Below are 22,810 nucleotides of genomic sequence, written 5' to 3'. Positions count from 1 at the left end.
GGTCATATTTCATTCCAGCAACACTCTCCAATATCATTTCATTTCATCTGTCATTCATTAATCATTCGGCAACCGGCACAATTCCTATCCTCGCCCCTAGATGGGGGCTTCATTCATTCCATTCCTGACCCGGTCGAATGATTAGTAACAGGCTGTGGATTTTCATGTTTGTGTTGCGTCACTGTTATATTTTCATTTAAACTGTTTGTAAAAATAATATTTTTAGTGTAGGGCGTGTATATTAGGGTACCTATTGTATATAGCATCTAAAGTAGATGGTAAATACTTTCTTATGGAACTTATGCCTAAACGACTGAGGCAGTCAGAGAAGATCTGTAGGAGCAACACTGAAGTCTCTGAACTCCTCTGTTCGTTACAGTACTGCTATGCCAAGAAATGGAGAGAGTAATACAGCCCAATTAGAGAGAATGCGGATCAATAAATGCAAGTGAACTGTTGTGTCAAGTGGCTACGTACTGCTGACCTACATGGCAGCACAACATAGTGCAATCCTGCCGCTGACCAGAGACAATGAGCTTGGCCAATGAGACATCTATCATGGGCCACCTATTGTTTGTCCCTCCCATTGTGCCCACCCCTCCCCCATAATACATCACTGCATTGTGCGTGCTCCCACGATGATGAGGGCACATTTTTATTGAGCAGCCTCAGGGACAGAAGATCGGTATGGTGAGGTTTTAAAATACACTAAAAATAGACTGGTATTTATCCATTCAAATATTCACATTAAAAAATCCTTTGGTCCAAAATATTCATTTATGTAGAATAGTTTGTGAATTTATTACGTCCGAGAGTGGCAAACAAGTTTATCTCAGGACTACTTGATATTAGTATTTCAAATATCTGCTAAAAACTACACATTAAATAATATATATTTTTATTTATTTATTTATTTATTTATTTATTTATTTGGAAAACCAAAACAGCGAGATGACGACTTACAGAGTTTCTCAATGAAAAATATATTTACAATGGAGTAACAAAATGCAATTTGTAATTTTGTCCCACGTGGTTGCCGCATTAAATAATAATAATAATAATAATAATAATAATAATAATAATAATAATAATAATAATAATAATAATAATAATAATCTTTACGTCCAACAAAGTACTTTACGATTTAAGGAAGCGCCTAGATACCGCAATTTTGTCCTGCAGGAGTCTTTTCCGTATCGATAAATCTACCGACAAGAAGTTGGGGTGTGTGAACACCTTCAAATACTACCAAACTGACTCGATATCGAACCCGCCAACTGCCTGAACCACTCAATCTGGCTCTTAACATTAGTGCAACCAAACTTACAACCATGAATGAATACAATCTGCGTGCGCGTTCCGCAGAGCAACCACAGGTACAGTGTATGTAGAGGGGTCAGGAAATCGCACTTAAAATAAATGCGAACACGCAGGTAGTAGGCGCCTGTACGTTCACTTGGCAACTGTCCAAGCATTGCCATCTGTGATATGGAAAGATAAATGCAATGATGCAAGACGGGGCTTCTAAATAGTTGTCGGATGTGGCAAACACAAGCATGTTCATATCTGAAAAACTTTTAGCGGTCTATGTAGGTTCACGAAAGCACTCGGCCAGGATAAATGATTATGATTTTAAACATCACTTGCTGCCCGGATTGGTAAAAAAGACGCCATTACAGCAGATATTCTCAACTTGGAAAAAGAAGACGATTGCAAGGTGAAGTGTGTTCTGCCGAGTAAGGCATATCATAAAGAACAATGTTCATACGCTTGGAAGATTTAGACGCGAAATGTTTTCCGGCCAACGCACGAATTGAACTGCGTCGACTTGAACCGGAATGCGAAAGTATACAACTTGCTGTTTCAAAAATTTCCACGACATATAGACAAAGTTTTGTTTTCATATAAATTCATTATTTATCGAAGGTTTCGCGACGGAAACATCCTCTTCTGGGCCGAAGAATACTCGCACTTTTACTAAGAAGTCGAGCAGAACCCGCCTCTTGTCATGATATGGGCGGGCTTGACGGAGTAAAAACGTTTTGGGCACTGTTTTTGGTGACCCTGTTTTTGTTTGCTATTTGTTTTACGTCGCATCGACACAGATAGGTCTTATGGCGACGATGGGATAGGAAAGGCCTAGGATGTGGAAGGAAGCGGCCGTGGCCTTAATTAAGGTACAGCCCTGGCATTTGCCTGGTGTGAAAATAGGAAACCACGGAAAACCATCTTCAGGGCTGCCGACAGTGGGGCTCGAACCCACTATCTCCCGATTACTGGATACTGGCCGCACTTAAGCGACTGCAGCTATCGAGCTCGGTTGGTGACCCTGTTAACGGTGTAAATTACATCCACACATTCAAAATATAATTGTTAAAATAGTTTCGTTTCAGCATGACGGCAAATCCGCACTCTTTGCTTTCTTTACTGGGATTTTCCTACGTCACTGGTTTGGATAATGGACCCAAGAATCTCCAGATCTAATGTTATGACCTACAGAAAGTCCCGATCTTACAACTCCAGTCATCTAACTGCGGGAATTAACTAAAGATAACGTGAGAAATGCACTATCCTTCAGATGAACAAGATGCAGCGCACGTAGTATTCCAAAAGTCACACCTTACATTTCTGAAGGATGAGTGGAAGAACTTGGTGAGCCATACGATTACGATGCAAAAATAATGGAAAACTCATGCAGATACTGTACTTAAGGAGGGCAACTTATGTTTGTTTTCCCGCTTGACTGTATTGCATGAAGGGACACTCTGACCACCCTGAAGAAAGGGATATAATCGCGGAGGAATCAGAAGATCAATATCTATAGATAAATTCATATACCGGGTGAATGAGTCGCTCCTATTACTTCGCATGTATGCAATTCTCAAGTTTATAACCTAATGTGAAAACATCTCTCCTCTAATCCGATAACACGTTCTCGTATAGGAACATGCTTGAAATCCAGCCGAACCTCGATGTCTCGAACCTCCATTACTCGAATTTTCAGTATCTCGAAGTAACTTCAACCAAGACCAACTACAATATATCAGACCTTGACCGACCTATCGAAACTGTCCATAATGGCGGCAGCTGGAGTGCTAGCATGCGTTTGTTTTGATTTGTGTAAGCCGTGTTGTTACCAAATATTTACGGAAATTTGAATATTATTAATCGTATATTATATTTATTTATAGTCTTAAGAAGGTTACAGATCCTCTTTCAGTGCCGTAAGAAGCTATTTGTTCTCAAAGAGCTTATTTATTCCAACAATATCGGTGGTGATAAGGTTAATGTTGATTCTCGTGTTCTTCTCTGAAAGTTTTTTCCTTAATTTTTAATTACCTATGCAATATGTTTATAGTTTAATGTGCTGTGTGCCTGGATGTAAGTAAGAGCTTAAGTGTTCCCGTTTCCAAAAGACCTAATATTAAAACAAAATTGGGTTAAGAGCATTCGTAAGGAAAACTTCGAACCGAATCATAGGACTAACAATGTTGTGTGGATTAATCATTTTATCATTTTTGAAATCAAACGTATTGTTAGGGAAGACATTATATACCCATAGAAGATGATCTAATTCGAGTGCCGCGCAAACTTCCGAATTTTAAACTAATGATGCCTATCTTAGCATTTGCCTTATCAGCCAACGTACTACAAAGAACATTAAATCAGTCCCAGAAATCATGACTAATATTTATGATAAATCTTAAACGGTGGCGCAAGAATGATGTAATAAATTTTCAACGTTTTACAATGAACATGCGTAAACTAAACCTAACCCCCTTTCCCGTGGAGCGAACATGAAGATTGTGTTCTTTTATATAAAATACAATTATGCCATAAATTCTGGTGAGTTTTAAGCTGACGAGTGCTTTAGATGGTCAAGTGTATCATACAAGTATCGCTTGTACCTACTCAACAATATAGGTGAATTTTGGAGGGTTGAAATTTTGTTGGAGAAATTTATTTGCGTGTTTTACGTAATGGGCTGTGGTTAATGGTGGTGTGAAATCTATATATCGTATTTGCTGACCGGAGATTTTTATGTGAAATATTTTTATACTCTCTGTCCGTTCCAACCTGACGTTGATACAATAATTCTTCCTTCGTTATTTTCCCCTCTGAAATTTCATTTAGACTTACAATACGCTATAACGCTACTTTTGGTGTTTAATTATTCATATTTTGAGTTAGTGAGTTGCATTTCATGACGTTCGACTTGTGGTATTTTCTGTAGGTGACTCGAAATAAACATGCATAATCTTTCCCTCAACCTCTCATATCGCACGCCGATGTCCGCCATGTTTATTCTGGATTACGGTCTGATGTAATTGTAGTTGGTCTTGCTTCAACTTCTCGGCCGTTTGTCTTATTCTTCACGTGTATTTATCTCTCTATTAGTCGAAATTCGGTAACAAGGATTTCTCGATTTCTCGAAGCAAACGCTCCCTCCCTTCAAGCAAAAAATACTCTGTAACTCGAATTTTGTACAACATTAATTTGCAATACAGCATTTGTGGTTTGTGAGGAAGTTAACAAGTAAAGGAAAGGTTACAGTAATGCTGGGAGCTAATACGACGAGAACAGGCAACGTAAAATTTCCAGTGTTCGAAACATGTGGACTCTGACGTTATAGTGGCCGAACCTCCTACGAATATCGTCAACACTGCTGCTGAACAAGAAGAAGAAGAAGAAGAAGAAGAAGAAGAAGATGAAGCCTCGCTGTTTCTTGGGTGTGAATTCATTACCGATCACGTATGAAAGCAACCCCGAAAGCTGTGGTTGACAAGCTCCATTTCGTAAGAATATTGGCTGCGTGGTATTGACGATAAGTTTCAACGTCCCTTTCGTAGACAACTGTCCTGCTCATCCCAAAATGCTAGTTCAGGAGTTAAAGGCAGTGCGCGTGATTTTCTTGCCATCAAACTTAACATCCAAACTACAGCCCATAGACCAAGTGGTGATTAAAAACTTGAGGCATTTCCACAGGAAGAGCGCTGTTCAGGGAATTCTGAGATGAATTGAATCCAAGAAGTCATCAACAGACACTCTTTTACAGTCGATAAGAATGCTGTGTAAATCGCGGGCTGATGTGAAAAAGGAAACTGAACTGAACTGAACTGCTTCCACAAACCAGAATTTTTGAAAAGTGACTTAGGAGTTTCAGAATACGAAGAGGGGGAAGTCACTCCTATTCCTGAGGAATGGGTGAAGTATCAGCAGCTTACTAACTGCGAGCAGATTTTGAGGCCAACATAAATGTGGACTCTGACGTTATAGTGGCCGAACCTCCTACAGATATCGTCAACGCTGCTGCCGAACAAGAAGAAGAGATGGAGTTGCCTTCTTCTGTGCCGTCAGCAAACCAGGCATTAACTGCAGTGGCTATTCTTCGATTGTACATACAGAGTCTTTTTTTGCTAGTGGCTTTACGTCGCACCGACACAGATATGTCTTATGGCGACGATGGGATAGGGAAGGGCTAGGACTGGGAAGGAAGCGGCCGTGGCCTTAATTAAGGCCTGGTGTGAAAATGGGAAACCACGGAAAACCATTTTCAGGGCTGCCGACAGTGGGGTTCGAACCTACTATCTCCCGAATACTGGATACTGGCCGCAGTTAAGCGACTCCAGCTATCGAGCTCGGTACATACAGAGTCAGTCGAATGTAAATGACCAAGTGTTTTCACAGCAATAAATGTTGTTGAAAAGTATGTGGAAGAAAAGTAAGGTTAACAGAAAAAAAAGAAAAAAAAGGAGAGTTACGGATTTTTTACAAGGGTGTTAACGGAGGGTTTTTTTTTTTACTACTGTATGTATTGTATCCTCTCTTCTAATAAGTTACCGGTACTAAAACAAGGGTCATAATTAAAGTGATGCCATAAAATACGAGTTTGTATATTTTAAAATACTGTTAAAAATACTGTATTCAGTGTAAGTCCGTAGATACATATGACTCAATTATGTGCTACAACACGGCCAACTTGATGGAGCGCAGCGAGGGATCCAGTCGGCCGTGGCTACCGATGCTCAAAACGATACTCTATATCTCGAAATTTCGATAACTCGAAATAAAATTGAGCTCCCGAGGTGATTCGAGATATCCAGGTTCCACCGACACACCACACGGCCGACTTGATGCGTCGCTCTGAGCGCAGTGAGGGATCCAGTCGGCCGTGGACACACCCATAGAGTTGACACACCAGCAATAAGAAGGTAATATGAATGAACACAGAGAACCGTGCTAAGGGTATAAAACGAACGCTTCGTGTTGATCAGAAACTGGTCTAACCAACACCTCCTAGATATAAGGCCTCACAACCGTTCTGGGAATATACTGTGACGTCAACATCGGCAGGCAAGCTTGAACATTTTCAGTAATAACACAGCAATGAGTTTGGCCATGTAATGCTGAAATTAAAAGAGTTTTAATTCGTTTAATGGTGCCAATTGCTAATACCGTTGTACATAATGGTACTGATGTGTTGCGTACTCAACTGTAAGGAGAAATGCGACAGTGATAACGAAGTGCATGCATTAAGTTTCCGAAAGACGAGGTTATGCTGCAGATTTGTTTACGTGCAATTCCAAGACAAGACTACTGCTTTACTAATAACTCAGTGGTGAGTAACTATTATTATTACATTCTCACACAATCATAATGAGCATAGGCCTATGACGTATTTAACTACACGCAACAGCTGGTGATATGTAGGCATATTTACTCTTCAATGATATAAGGTTATGTTAGCTCACAATCATGGAACGGTATAATTTTCAACGGTATAATTTTATTATTATTATTATTATTGTTATTATTATTATTATTATTATTATTATTATTATTATTATTATTATTATTATTATTATATTATTATACGCATTAAAACATACCACCTACAAGAGCTGCTAGTGTAGGCCGATTCACTCCGTAAATGCATTAATTTCGCTCACGGTATAAATGAAATGTCGTATGGCTTTTAGTGCCGGGATATCCCAGGAAGGGTTCGGCTCGCCAGGTGCAGGTCTTTCTATTTGACACCCGTAGGTGACCTGCGCGTCGTGATGAGGATGAAAATGATGATGAAGACAACACATACACCCAGCCCCCGTGCCATTGGAATTAACCAATTAAGGTTAAAATCCCCGACCCGGCCGGGAATCGAACCCGGGACCCTCTGAACCGAAGGCCAGTACGCTGACCGTTCAGCCAACGAGTCGGACTCGCTCACGGTGATACATTATTTTAAGGTATGCCACAGACATTTCAAAGTCGGTGATATTTTATGGGAAATAACTGGTACTGATCGTCAGGAAAAACGTTTAACTACTCCTCTTCCAAGACCATGACTGCCCATCATATTTATCGTCACATTCTGGCTGGTGAAGAGAAGAAGCAGGCAAAAAAGTAGAACAGAAAGAGAAGTAATAAACAGAGCCGTGAAGATAGTACATATCTCATACACAGAATTCCAGTCCACAATCTTACACAGCCGAAAAGTACAATAAACACGTAAGTAATTTTTCTGTAAGTCGATACATCAAGGCAACCATACTACATAGCATATGTAATCATCTAATAGGACATGGCCTTTATTCTAAACGGGTTTTATTAAACTATAAAATATTTTAAATGTACATGTGAACAAAATTACTAATACAAAATGCGGTATATTCTTTAGTTACAAAACATCATAGCTGCATTACAAGGAATGAGTGTAACAATGTGTAGAAAGATTCAAGAATAAGTTAATTCTCGTCCTAGTTGGTGAATTGAACACCGAGGATGATGTCCCCACAGTTATTTTAATAATCGCAGTTAAAAACATTTCTTACTTCATAAAGGAGTATGTGTATGATTTTCTTGTTATTTGTTCAACCTTCTGCCTGATATCTCCTCATGTTTACAAATTTACGGCCGACCCCGTGGTGAAAGGATATAATGCCTGCCTCTTACTCGGAGGCCCCGAGTTCGATTCGCGGCCAAGTCAGGGATTGTTACCTAGATCTGATGCCTGGTTCGAGGTCGACTCAGCCTACGTGATTACATTTGCGAGCTATCGTACGGTGAGATAGCGGCCCTGGTCTAGAAAGCCAAGAATAACTGCCGAGAGGATTCGTCCTGCCGAACACAAAACACCTCGTAATCTGCAGGCCTTCGGGCTGGGCAGGGCCAAGGCCAAGCATTTCAGGGATGTTGCGCCGTGCGATTTTTACAAATTTATGAGACATAGTAGGAATTTAATGTTGCCACATGTCAGTACTTTTAAAAGAGTAGGCTCCGGTCTGAACGGTAGTCCAATATTAGGACAGAAACTTACATACTTTCTGGAATACATTAAACATAAAGTTCAAGGTTTCGAACAGAATGACAAATTGGTAACATCGATGGTAGGTGAAATTATCATTAAACCATACATGAACTTCAAGGGAGGAAACATTGTAGGCTCATGTGCAAATACTGCCAGTGATGCTACGTCAGCTTAGATGTTAGGCCTATGCTAATATTATACGTGCTAGTTTTCTTTTAAGATCATGTAATGCCTATTTAAATCGAAATATATTTGTAACATCCTGTTGTGCTGTTAGCGATTCGGCCTAAGTGTTTTACAACTGTTTGCTGTTTATCTTTAATGGTAGAGTCACTAAAATACGGTAATAACGACAATATAATTCAGTATACTTTAAAATTTAAACGCTATTTGTTAGTAAACAAATAATTCCGTTGGTAAAACATATTAAAATCATGTCTGTGTTTAACTATGTTCCCCGTTTCTCTGCATTGCCATCGCCTCCGTAGCGTGACGTCACCACGCTGTTGTTAGGCCTTATTATCTAGGAGGTGTTGGTCTAACACTGAAATGTTACAGCATAAGAATTGTAACATGGATATGTTACATCTCTTCAGTTTATGCAAACGGCCAAGTGTGATTATAGTTTATATTGGCAACTAATTTTAAATTTTACGTTTTTATCTTTTTAATGTTCCGCGAGTTTCTCAATGGCCACTGGCTGCAATAAACGTATTATTATAGTTTGTACAGTTATGTTCTGCATAAAAGAGTACGGTGTTTATAAGATAGACTTCACTCATTGCTTCTTGTAAGGTTTTTGCAATTACTGTAAGATGTGTAGATACGACAAAAAGCCAGATCGGTAGATGCAGAGTGGATCTCGACTTTCAAGTTGCCACGGCTGGTCCGTGGTCCAACAGCTCTGCACTCTGACAGACCAACCGAGCAGAGGAGGGGTGGCAGCGGCTCTACCGTGGCTCTACGCCTCTGCATTCGGGAGACGGGAGAGGGCTAGACCTCATGGTTGGCCCCAACCGTCGGCTGTCCTGAGAATAGTTTTCCGTGGTTGTCCATTCTCCTGCAGTAAAGCGAATGCTGGGACAATTCCTAGTACAGGCCAAGGCCGCCAACCCCCTCACCTTCTCCGAGCATCTTCTTCACCGTAACAAATCTCCCGGTCTGAGAGACGGCGTCACCGTCTAAGAGGCTCGCCTCCCTCTTCAGAGGAGGAACGAAAACATTTTAGTAGTGGTAGTAGTAATAGTAGTGGTAGTAGAAGTAATAAAAACCAAACATTTCCTAGCAGGTGGCATACATTCAAGAAAAATAGGCGCAGCTGATTCACCCGGTATATTGGAGTAGACTTCTATGATCATGTTAACAAATCAATGACCTATACACTGAATTTTTGAGGTTATGGGCGCGATATCCGAAATCCCTGAGGAAGGACTATCCTTCAACTCATAGTACATGCTATTATTCATCAATAATATCTATTTCTAAGAAAGAGAATATACAACAATTACAAAAGAATACCAACTATAACATTCAAATAGACAATAACAATGGTTATAAACATGATTATTTTTCTGAAAGGAGGACAGCCACTCAAAGAAGTATTGTCTATAAGCAAATTAGTTCTTAATATCAAAGTCACGAATAATCTGAGGGAAGAAAACAGAGAATAAAATGGGCTCTGTAAAGAGATTCAGTGGACCTCCAACACTGTTAGGTCCGGGTGAACACATACAGCAACATTTCTCACAAGATAATCTTCTTCCTCCTCAATTGGATCTGAAGTTCTGCGCGTATTCCCTCATTCGGTTGCTTATTTCTTTTCTTCGTTCTTCCGAAAAGATAATCTTTGGAGGTTTGCTTCCAACGCCCTCTAGGAAACAGCTGATATGTGATACTATTCTTTTGAATTTGCTTCGATCCTTAATATCTTCTTGTCCGATGCTCATATCCATACGGATATTAATAATAATAATAGGTAAACAAAGAAAACTGAAGTTAGTCTGTGCCTCAAACCAAGCCTTATGTAACAGTCAACTTTTAGCGAGGAACAATTTAATTCTTTGTAGACTGTATTTTTAAGTTTCACGTCACGTTGAACAAGCCTTGTTAAAGAAATACGGGCGTATTAAATGGAGTGAAATATATTCTTATTTTTCTTCTTCTTCTTCCTAGCCTTTTTCTCAATTTGGGGTCGGCACTTTATGCGGATATTGCATTTTTCCGCGGGAGTGCGGCACTCTGAATATAGATGAAGAGAAGTGTACTAAAACGAACAAAACACCCAATCCCCGAGTCAAAGTTATTAACCATACACAGTTAAAGTCCTCGGCCTGGCAAGGGTGCTATGAACCACAGGTGAGTACGCTATCCATTCAACCAAGGAGCCGAATGGAGTGAAATATGAACTGATAAAGTAAAATTAACTCCACTGAATAATAATATATTGATTTAAAGATATAGCTGAATAAAAGAAGCCTGTGGTGTCAAAAAGAAAGCTATACCTTTAGCCTGAGGTTTGTGTGGATGAAGAGCGGGAAGCCACGCAGCTGGGCACTAACCAAGGTCTCTTCACTAGGTGGATGGAAACCAACCATCCCCACGCTGTATTCACGGCAGTATTTATCCAGAAGTTCACGATTCCACTTATCCATCTGCAGGTACTTGTTAAGGTTCTCGAAAACAATAACACCATATTTTCCCTTGTCTAAATTGGTCAGCACTGGTAACGACTTCCCAGCAACTTCCAGTTTGTACCTAGGATTTAGAAAAGAACACAAGTGAGTAGGTAAACAGCAAATAAATATACTCGAATTAACCTACGATAATACAAGATATTTAAAAAGAGATAAAAAAGTTGAAAGCTAGAAAAGCAGCTGGAACTGATACGATTTCTGGGGATATACTGAAGTATATATATATAGATATATATATATATATATCTATCTATCTATCTATATATATATATCTCGTACCAAATCTGAAGTACTTACTGTATTTGATTACCGTTTGCATGAAGGAGCTACATCAAATGAACAGACAGTTGCTACAGTAGGTCCAGTGTATAAAGGAAAGGGTGACAAACATAAAGTGGATAATTACAGACCAGGCGGCTTGACATGTGTTGCATGTAAGCTCTGGGAAAGTATTTTCCTTATTATATTACACACGTTTGGGAAATTACTAACTGATTTGATAAAAGACAGTTCGGGTTTAGGAAAGGTTATTGCAGCGAGGCACAACTTGTAGGATTCTAGAAAGATATATATTTATAGAAGATATGTTGGATTCAGGAGGTCAAATAGACTGTGTCACTACTGAACTATCCAAAGCTTTCGACAGGGCAGATGATAGGAGCATGTTGACGAAAATACACATTACTGTACTATATAATAGTGTGACTGATTGCGTGCCTAAAGTTCTAGAAAACATATCTCAGAGAATTAGAGTACCTAGGTGAAGCATTATCTGATCCTGTAGTGATAAAGCCGTTCAAAGAATTTGGAGAGAGATTTAAGTATACAGACCGGCTGATAGTCTCATAAGTGAACAGATGGAGACCTTTTTTGGTACCTGACTGATGATCGCATCTTTCCACATCCTTGAATATGTTCCGCAACTGAGGCAGGAATTATATATGTCAGCAGTATTACTGGGCAATTTTCTAGAATTATCTAGAATACTTTTATTGATGATGATGATGATGATGATGATGATGATGGGGAGATCATCAACTCCCTAGGCATTTGATTTGACCGAAAGCAGTTCACGTTTCACCTCAGTTTCATTAGCAGTATGGAATTTGAATATTGGCCTATTTTTTATAGTACGAGTTATAACCTGTAGTTCACGCCACATAAATGTATATATCAGTCATGAAGTGGTATATCTGAATCACAAAGACTAGATTCAGGTTTCCCTACTCCCATGGCTATCGCCATGCGCTTCCTGCATTCAAATTATTGGTTAGCTGTTGGCAGCGAGAAAATTTCTTACTTCGGATTACTAGCCTACTTCAATTTTGTCGCGTAGAGCCCGATACTGTACAAGAACATTAAGAGAACTGGCCAGCACCATGCATATGGTCGTTGCGCCTAGAAACGAAATGAAATGAAATGGCGTGTAGCTTTTGTGCCGGGAGTGTCCGAGGACAAGTTCGGCTCGCCAGGTGCAGGTCTTTTGACTTGACACCCCTAGGCGACCTGCGTGTCGTGATGAGGACGAAATGATGAAGACACATACACCCAGGCCCCGTGCCAGCGAAATTAACCAATGATAGTTAAAACTCCCGACCATGCCGGGAAACGAACTCGGGACCCCTGTGACCAAAGGCCAGCACGCTAACCATTTAGCCATGGAGCCGGACATTATTATTATTTACAGATCGTACGTTTTGCGTTTATCTAGTCACTCTTACATTATACGATGTTATTTTTCCCATAAGACTGAGTCTTCCATCTTTTTACCCATCGATTGAATGTCTACTTCGCAAGTATTTGAAAAAGTAATGTTGTAATAAGCAAGCGCCTTATGCAAACGTGGTCAATGGAGACCTAGTCAATGCCCCCAGCTAAGTCAGGGGCCACTTATCAAGCGACCATGCCAGGATTTACATTTGGTGAGATGGACAAATTTTTTCCGCTCCTCGTCTAGACGGGGCAGCATATGGGCTATCCACACGTTGTTACATCTAGACACCTGTAAACTAACATAATATAATACCCTACAAGCACTATCAGATTTGCGTTCCCTAAACTGAATACATTTGACTCAAAAATCTTTCTTTCCTTTCTGTGAAAAATCAGGCAACTGTAATTCGTAGTATTTCTCTCTCCTATACAAAATTATTTTACGTTAGAACAAAGTTTCTTAAGCATTACATGAAAAATGACTGACGATATATTGGCATTTTACGCACTTGAAGAACCAGATTGTGACATTTCGTCGATGGAATGAATCTAAATAAATATAAAACATTTTAAAATAATTATGCTCAAAAGATCTGTGTTCTTACAATATGCCCTCCTGCCTCATCAACGACTACCTCTCGCGTTCTGACAGCTTTTCAATTCAACGCCTGGAGATAACTGGATAACGTTTCAAAGCATACATAGATCATCACATTTCTGATCATTTAAAAGGCATAAGAGTTAGTGCGATATTAAAGACATAGCAAAAAAAGAAAAAGACTCAAGAGCTCTTTCATGGCTTTTCTTTCAGTTTCTGGTCAGATATTTACGCAACGGATGTTTTAAATTTTATATTAAACTGATCAACCATCCAAACTAATTTGGAAACTTATTATGGGTGATCTATTGAAAAGCTTATAATTATAACATTAACAATATTTCTGACCATATTTAACACGGAAAAGGACAAGGTTTAGTCACAAATTAAAATTCTTATTGGTGTAATATTCTGTTAGAAATCAGATCTAGACTGTTTGCTGTATTGCAGGTTAGAATTATCTGTAGGTTTATCTAGAATTGTAGAGAGAGATAGAGACTTACTTGATGCGGTTGTAGACCAATAGCTCGGCGATCTCGCGACCCAGACGCGAGTATGTGGTCTCAACGAAGACTAGCACCTTAGGATCTATCCGCAAGCGCGCGGCCGAACGGTGATCGTGAGCCACAACTGGGATTCGAGTGGCACCTCCCAGCACGGCGCAGCGTATCGAGGGCTCGGGCCGAGAGTCTCTTCTGATCAAACTGCAATATAATTAATACTCTGTAAATACAAGAATAAAAGTAGGAGAAGGAGTACATAGAGAAAGACAACTATAACCGATAACACAGTTCCTCTGTCCCTTAAAACAAGCACAAAATAACCTCTATATTCAGATTAATGTTCACGACTAATTTAATTCTAAGACATGATCTACATTCTGGATTAGTGTACTGTACACATTTTTTCATAGCCACCTTTTCTCTTGGTTTAGGACTTGAACAGAAGTTTAAGGCTGACCAGGGGCCGATTAGCTGTACCATCGAGCTAGCGCTTAATAATAATAATAATAATAATAATAATAATAATAATAATAATAATAATAATAATAATAATAATAATAATAATAATAATAATAATAATAATAATAATAATAATAATAATAATAATAATAATAATAATAAATAATTCCTGTACCAACGCTTAGAGCAAATCTCAGACACATTTAGGAAAAGACGTTTGAAATTTTATGGACATATTCTCAGAATGAGTAATCAGAGATTGACCAAAAGAATTCTGAACCTTGCCCTATCAATGAAAGTAAAAAACAATTGACTGCTCGAAGTTGGAAAGATCTTCAGGAAATAGGCATCACAGATGACATTGTGTTAGAGAGATCTAGGTTCAGAAAATCAGTCGACAATCACCGCTTTAAACATCATCCAAGCAAATTGGCTGCACGGTTCGGGTCACGTAGTTGTGAGGCTGCATTCGGGAGATAGTGGGTTCGAACCCCGGTGTCGGTAGCCCTGAAGATGGTTTTTCGTCGTTTCCCATTTTCACACTAGGCAAATGACGGGGTGTATTTTAATTAACGCTACAGTCGCTCCCTTCCCATCATCGCTTTAAAATCTGTCTGTATCGATGCAACGTACAACACACTGAAGAAGAAAAACCCACCAATGAGAATCATAATGGAATCAGGAATGAATAAAGATAATACGAAGTCTGTTTCCTTATTACTGACAACTATTAATTACAATCGATAGAAAAGCGACAGCTCTGTGGAACGTCTACACTCCTTCAGCAGCATTGTGTAGAACCTGTTGCCAGCGATGTGAAAGCCGCTAATATGCTATACCCTCTCCCTAAAGTTTCCTTGACGTCATCCCAATAATTATTCTGTACAACAGCGAAGCAATGTAGACCGTAGCAGCATACAGCCAAATTCGGAGAAGGGCGTAATTAGTACTACGACAAACGCATTGCACACAGATGCTCTCAATTGCTCAGAGCTACAGAACAATCTCGTTCTCCTGGCCTATGAATTTGCTCGAGCAACAAAGAGCACTTAAAAACTGCAGCCAATGCGAATTAAAATTCCGTGGTGAGAATCTTAGTCTGTTTGGTAAAAATCTATCCATATATTCGCTTTTTTATCCTGCAGTTCTTGATGTAAAGCATTGAATGTGGCGTAGAAGGCTAATATTATTATTATTATTATTATTATTATTATTATTATTATTATTATTATTATTATTATTATTATTATTAGAGGACCCACGTCTGTTCCGCAGCATTCGTTATAAATAAGTCAGATAACTCGTCTTGATATGTCTATCATAGTCATATTGTTTTGCCTTCCCTTTTCAATGGCTTTATGAATTTGTTTTTATTTTTACAATTTGCTTTACGTCGCACCGACACAGATAGGTCTAACGACGATGATGGGATAGGAAAGGTCTAGGAATGGGAAGGAAGCGGCCGTGGTCTTAATAAAGGTACAACCCCAGCATTTGCCTGGTGTGAAAATGGGAAAATGCCGTGCGCGTAGAGGCGCGCGGCTGTGAGCTTGCATCCGGGAGATAGTAGGTTCGAATCCCACTATCGGCAGCCCTGAAGATGGTTTTCCGTGGTTTCCCATTTTCACACCAGGCAAATGCTGGGGCTGTACCTTAATTAAGGCCACGGCCGCTTCCTTCCAACTCCTAGGCCTTTCCTATCCCATCGTCGCCATAAGACCTATCTGTGTCGGTGCGACGTAAAGCCCCTAGCATACAATAAAATGGGAAACCACGGAAAACAATCTTCAGGGCTGCCGACAGTGGGGCTCGAACCCAGTATCTCCCGAATGAAAGCTCACAGCTGCACGACCCTTACCGCACGCCCAACTCACTCGGTATATTAATTAGATAAATATCTGCCATTTCTTGTTCCAACCTGATAGAAAATGTATCTTAAAGTTTAAATATTACCAAGTAAAAGTGGGATTTTGGTATGTATTTTATATACAGTAAATACTAGCAAATGCACCTGTGCTTCGCCACGGTATTCTACATTGTATATGGATTTCGAAGTAAATTACTGTACATGCAGTGAATAAGATTTTTCTAAATTGCGTGTATCTTAGCGTTATCCGAGAAACAGCATGGGGAGGTCCCCAAATGCTGTTTCCAATGTAAAGTGCGAGTTGCGGAGTTGTGATGATAATGGCAGGCCCCCTTTTCCACTGCCATTGACAATCGAGTTCGGGAGTTCCTACGATAACAGCAGGCTCACTTACCTACTGACATTCACAATCGAGCTGGGAAGTTTTCATTATAATGACAGGCCCTTTGCTACTTTCAGACACATTCCAGTCGAGGAGTTTTCGTTATAATGGCAGGCACCTTCCCTACTACCAGTCAAAACTGAGTTGTGCTGTTATCATTATAACGACAGCCCCCTTTTCCTAATGCCAGTCACCTTACTGCATGTCACACTCAGGTTGGTGAGTTTCAATTTTAGCAGGCCACTTTGCCTAATGCCAGTCACATTCCAGTTGGGTAAATTTGTTTATGCTCGACGATGCCGAAATATAAGTAAGTTATTACAGTATATGCCAGAAAACTGAATCGTAAAGAGGCTCAGTATAGTTTAAGTTTCATTATGATACAGGTTCTCCACCAATCAGAGTTCAGATTTTCATTATGATACAGGTTCTCCATCAATCAGAGTTCAGATTTTCATTATGATACAACTGTTTGACCAATTAGGTAAGTTAAGGATAGCAAATTTATTTATTTTTTTCTTGCTATTTTGCTTTACGTCGCACCGACACAGATAGGTCTTATGGCGACGATGGGATGGGAAATGCCTAGGAAGTGGAAGGATGCGGCCGTGGCCTTAATTAAGATACAGCCCCGGCATTTGTCTGGTGTGAAAATGGGAAACCACGGAAAACCATCTTCAGGGCTGCCGACAGTGGGGCTCGAACCCACGATCTCCCGATTACTGGATACTGGCCGCACTTGAGAGACTACAGCTATCGAGCTCGGTAATAACAAATTCAAACATGTCGGACACACATATTAACACCAATGCACCTTCTACTTCCAATATTCCAAAAAACTACACGGCACATTCCCGTAAATTCACTTTACCAACTGTACAACAAACAATTTGTATTTGAAATAAAGCTATGTTATGATAACCATCTATCAAAGCTTTGAAAACATACGACATTGTGAAGGTCTTTGATCCAGTCACGGAAAATCAATAACCCAGCGCATGCGCTCTGCACCTGTCCAGTAAACTCAACTGTTAAGCGACATCTCGACAGAAATACATGAATATTTTAAAAAATAGAGTTATAATTATCGTCGAGCATAAACAGTCGTAAACAACTCGCCTATAATGGAAAATAAGACACTCGCATGGAAATTATGGCGGACACCCTTGCCTACTGCCAGACACAATCGGGTAGGGGAGTTTTAAACAGAATTGCAAGCTCCCTTTCATTCTGCTAATCAAATTGAGAACGGAATTATTCATTACAATGGCAGGTCCTCCAAACTAATGCCAGGTACACAGGAGTTGGAGAAGGCCCCCATTTCTACTGCCAGTAAAAGTCGAAGTGTAGAGAGTTTTAATTACAATTGCAGACGCCTCACTATCGATTCGAGAAGTATGTATTGTAACAGCAAATCTAGAAAAATAATGAAACACGCGTTTTGGGGAGGGGGGATCAATTTAACGGGTACCGAGCTCCATAGCTGCAGTCGCTTAAGTGCGGCCAGTATCCAGTATTCGGGAGATAATGGGTTCAAGCCCCACTGTCGGCAGCCATGAAGATGGTTTTTCGTGCTTTCCCATTTTCATACCAGGCAAATGCCGGGGTTGTACCTTAATTAAGGCCACGGCCGCTTCCTTCCACTTCCTAGGCCTTTCTTATCCCATCGTCGCCATAAGACATATCTGTGTCGGTGCGACGTAAAGCAAATAGCGAAATTTAACGGGTAAGAAGGGAGGGGGATGAAAAAGGAGTTTCACCCCACCCAAAAAGTGCGTGTTTCTTTACTTTTCAAGGAGATTCCAAATACCAATTTCTGCGTCTGTATCCTTCAGTTTTGAGATACAAGCTTCTCCAGAAAAAGAATTCAATTTTTTCACTTCCTTTCACACTCCCCACTCAATGTGTAACATATTTAGTTTTTGATATATAGGTATCCTCATACAAAGAATTCAACTATTTTTTCAATTAATTCACCCCTCTTAAGTGGATTTTCTATATCGCTACAAATCGACTTCAATTAATATATATACAGTAGATCGATTCATGTTTACAATTGCAGACCTTCATTTACAGATTAAATGCTGTTAAACGGTGCGCCATATCGACAAACGGACTGCACCATATGACGCCTCTTTTAGCGATCTACTTGGTTGGTTCTATGATATTTCCTCGTATCTCCTCAATTTATGGGTTAGATTGAGTTATAAACTTTGAATAGGGTGAAATTTGGGTACAGTTTTCTCACATTGCTTTATTTTTTGGATAATTATGTGGCAGCTAAAATCATAAAATTTGGCTCGCATATGGCCAATGGTCGTGCCAATGTGCGTGCCGAATTTGACGATTCTATATTTCGTATAAGTGTGTCAAAGTATAACACATCCGTGTAAAATGTATGAAATTTACCTGACATCGAGATATACAGCTCTATCTGATGTACTGTACAAGGGATCGAGATATGACAAAAAGTCACAGGGCCAAGGTTGTACATCTCTTCATGCTGTTACCCTGTTTTAAAACACCTTCAGTTTTTGAGATAAATGTATACGCATAAAAATAATTCAACTTCTTCTTCTTCTTATTCTTCTTCTTCTTCACTTCTTTCCACCCCTCTCCCGTCCTCAGTGGACTTTCCAAAAAATAAAAAAATACGTGTTTCTTTATTTTGAAAGAAAATTCAAAATACCAACTTTCACGTCTGTAACAGCTTCAGTTTCTAAGATAAAGTATCATCATAAACATATTTCAACTCCTTATTTACTTATTTTCAACCCCACACCCCTTATGTCTATTTTCCGAAAAAACAAACAAATGCGTGTTTCTTTCTTTTTAAAGGAGATTCCAAATACTAATTTTCATGTCTGTAACATCTTAACTTTTTGAGATACAAGTATCGTCATAAAAGTAATTCGACTCCTTTTTCACCCCCCCCCCCTTCCTACCCGTTAAATTGATTCCCCCTCCCCAAAAGCGCGTGTTTCTTTATTTTTAAAGGAGATTCCAAATACCAATTTTCACGTCGTCTTTAACATCTTTAGTTTTTGAGGTATAAGTATCTTCATACAAAGAATTTTCCGAAGACAAAAGAACATGTATTTCTTTACTTTGAAAGGAGATTCCAAATACAAATGTTCATGCCTCTAACATCTTCAGTTTTTGAGATATAGGTATCCTCATAAAAATAATTCAAATCCTTTTTTTACCTCAGCCCGTTAAGTTGATTCCTCCCCCTCCAAAAAAATTCGTGCTTCTTTATTTTTAAAGGAGATTCCAAATACAATTTTTCACGCGTGTAACATATTTAGTTTTGAGATATAAGTATCCTCAGACAAAGAATTCATCTAATTTTTCAATTTTCACCCCTCTTAAGGTGGCTTTTCCAAAGACAAACTATTACGTGTTTCTTTACATTGAAAGAAAATTCCAAATACATATTTTCATAATAGATTAAAATAATATATTATTATTGGTCCACCTTTTCAATACAAAATGAAAATTACATAGGGACTAGTTTCGACCTAGTAATAGGTCATCATCAGCCTGAAGTAAATTAAAGCGTAAATATCGAAGAAAAACATAAACAATGTAAACACAAGTACAGTCTTTTTAAAGGTACATACCATGTGGGAATTTGAGTAGAGATATATTAAACATAATAACTCTTCCAATTGACGAAGCACTGAGCGGAAGTTATGTAAAGTTCGGTGCGCTGTATATTATAAAAGACCACTGTGCACTAAATGATGTAATAAAGAAGAAGAGTAGGTTGAATGCTGGCTTCTTCTTAGCTGTTGTATATTCGAAGAAGATTACGTCGTATTTTATAAGGTATTTTATAAGGCATCGCCTTGTTCCAAAAAATGAAGAGCCTTTCCAACATCCATGTATTTTGACGTCTTTCAATACCGTCTTTTAAGACGTACAGTGATCCCCCACAGATTTGTTTTTTAAAAAGTGCGCTCTTTTTACTGTAAATGCATGGATTTATTTCACAGTATACGATGGTGATGACGTAAATTTGTCTACGTACTCCAGTACCCACTTTTTATGGTAGATGAGACGGGCAGCTGATGTGTGGTTTGAAGAATAGCTTGTTCTACAGACGAACGCTTTGTTGACACTCATGAAGGCTACTGAATGGTTGCGTCCCGCAGCACTGCACAGCACATTCCTGGGTACTCAAAGAACCGGTTCCTGACAGTGGCGTGCGACGGCTGCACTTTCATTCATGTTGTACCTCAGCCGCCAATTACGTGACCAGCCACATGGAACGACCAATAGTTATATAAATCGGTTGTTTGTGTCTGCAAGAAACAGATCAGCAGCAACCCTCGCAGACATTGGACTGACATCGACAACTACTTAGTCAGAGGAGAAACTAGAGTGAACTGACAGTCTTCATCATCATCATCATCATCATCATCATCATCATCATCATCATCATCATCATCATCATCTACTACTACTACTACTACTACTACTAGTTTTCTCACACCTGTGGGGTCGCGGCTGCAAACTGTGTAGTACAGGTGGATCTGGCCCTGTTTTACGGCCGGATGCTCCTCCTGACGCCAATCCTGTATGGAGGGATGTAATCACTATTGCGTGTTTCTGTGGTGGTTGGTAGTGTAGTGTGTTATCTGAATATGAAGAGGAAAGTGTTGGGACAAACACTCAGTCCCCTAGCCAAAAGAATTAATCAGACGCGACCTGGCCGAGAGTCGCACGCGGGACCCTCTGAACTTAAGGCTTCAACGCTGACCATTCAGCCAGTGAATCGAACAGAGTGAACTGACACTGTTGTTTTTAAAACTCTTGCGTTGTTTTGGATTCCTATGTCCCCGAGTTTCACCGGTACAGAAAATAATGAACCATAAAATGTCTACTTCACACGGGAGCACAAACAATCCCAATTCTACTTTAGGATGTTTTACTTATAGGTTATATATTGGCAAACATAACTCTTATCTATCTATATCTATAAACTCAAGAACAAGTTTGTTTGTTCTTTATACAAATCTACACGCCTCCACTAATCAAAACAAACATTTGCACCAAGACTCTTTAGGCACTCGGACGGGTCGCAGAATGTATCGTAGTTACAGTATATCGTCTAAGATTTAATACAGTAAAATTGGTCATAATTTGCGATATACGGGTAGAAGGTTTTATGTATTCACGCAATTTTGGACACCAAAGCTCATAAAAAGACTGGACATGGAACTTACAGTTAGAATAGCAAAGAATAATCGACTGCACACACGAAAAGCACATAACTTAGAATAGGAAGGAATATGGTCAAACCTCGTTCAGAGGTACAATACAGGACTATAATATTTGTTGGTACTTCGCTGCATTTTGCTCTATGATATAATCTAGCGATAGGTCTTAAAGGAACGATGGAATAAAAAAGGGCTAAGAGTGGGAAGGAAGCAGCCGTGGCCTCAATTAAGGTACAGTCCCACCATTTGCCTTGCGTGAACATGGTAAACCACGGAAAACCATCTTCAGGGCTGCCGAGTTCAAGGTAGTGTGGCGTTAGTGCGTGCGTGCGCGCGCGCGCGCGCGCGCGCGTGTGTGTGTAAAACTATGATCACTCACAAGGCACGTTTGAAAAGTGGTACGAGGGCTAAAACGGGGTCCACTCAGCCTCGGGAGGTCAAATGAGTAGAGGTGGGTTCGATTCCCGCCTCAGCCATCCTGGAAGTGATTTTCAGTGGTTTCCCACTTCTCCTCCAGGCAAATGCCAGGATGGTACCAAACTTAAGACCACGGTCACTTCCTTCCCTCTTCCTTGTCTATCCCTTTCAATTCTCCCATCCTCCCGCAAGGCATCTGTTCAGCATAGCAGGTGAGGCCGCCTGGGCGAGATACTGGTCATCCTCCCCTTGTATCCCCCGACCCAGAGTCTGGAGCTCCAGGACATTGCCTTTGAGGCGGTAGAGGTGGGATCCCTCGCTGAGTCTGAGGGGAAAAACAACCCTGGAGGGTAAGCAGAATAAGAAGACGTAAATAAATAATGGTGTCCAGAATATCAATCTGAAGTTAAAGAATCTGTTTGAGCAACCTCTTTAACAACTGGTCTACGTCCTTAAGGAATCCTTTTGACAACTGATTAAACGGGGCATTCTGTAATGGATACACAAGCGTTGGCCATGTGTGTTCTTTAGTATCTTTATTTTTTGATCAAGTTTCAGAAGTGGAGTGGCGATTAATTTCTCCAGTTTATCTTTTAGGTTATTAATAACTTTATTACGATTTGTGGTAACTGTCTTAGAAAAATA

General features: G+C 39.7%; 1 protein-coding gene across 1 annotated transcript in view; it reads right to left on the bottom strand.

The window, feature by feature from the left end:
- Positions 1–22,810, bottom strand: part of sfl (N-deacetylase and N-sulfotransferase sfl) — an 814,105-nt gene that overhangs the window by 94,673 nt on the left and 696,622 nt on the right. Inside the window, exons 5-6 of the mRNA XM_067135314.2 lie at positions 13,816–14,016; positions 10,810–11,062 (exon numbers count right to left, since the gene is read on the bottom strand). Of these exons, the coding sequence (XP_066991415.1) occupies positions 10,810–11,062; positions 13,816–14,016 (454 nt within the window). The remainder of the gene's footprint in view (positions 1–10,809; positions 11,063–13,815; positions 14,017–22,810) is intronic.

The sequence above is a fragment of the Anabrus simplex genome, chromosome 1 (genome assembly GCF_040414725.1).
Source record: "Anabrus simplex isolate iqAnaSimp1 chromosome 1, ASM4041472v1, whole genome shotgun sequence".
Lineage (NCBI taxonomy): Eukaryota > Metazoa > Arthropoda > Insecta > Orthoptera > Tettigoniidae > Anabrus > Anabrus simplex.
This window is presented reverse-complemented; position numbering and strand designations above follow the sequence as displayed.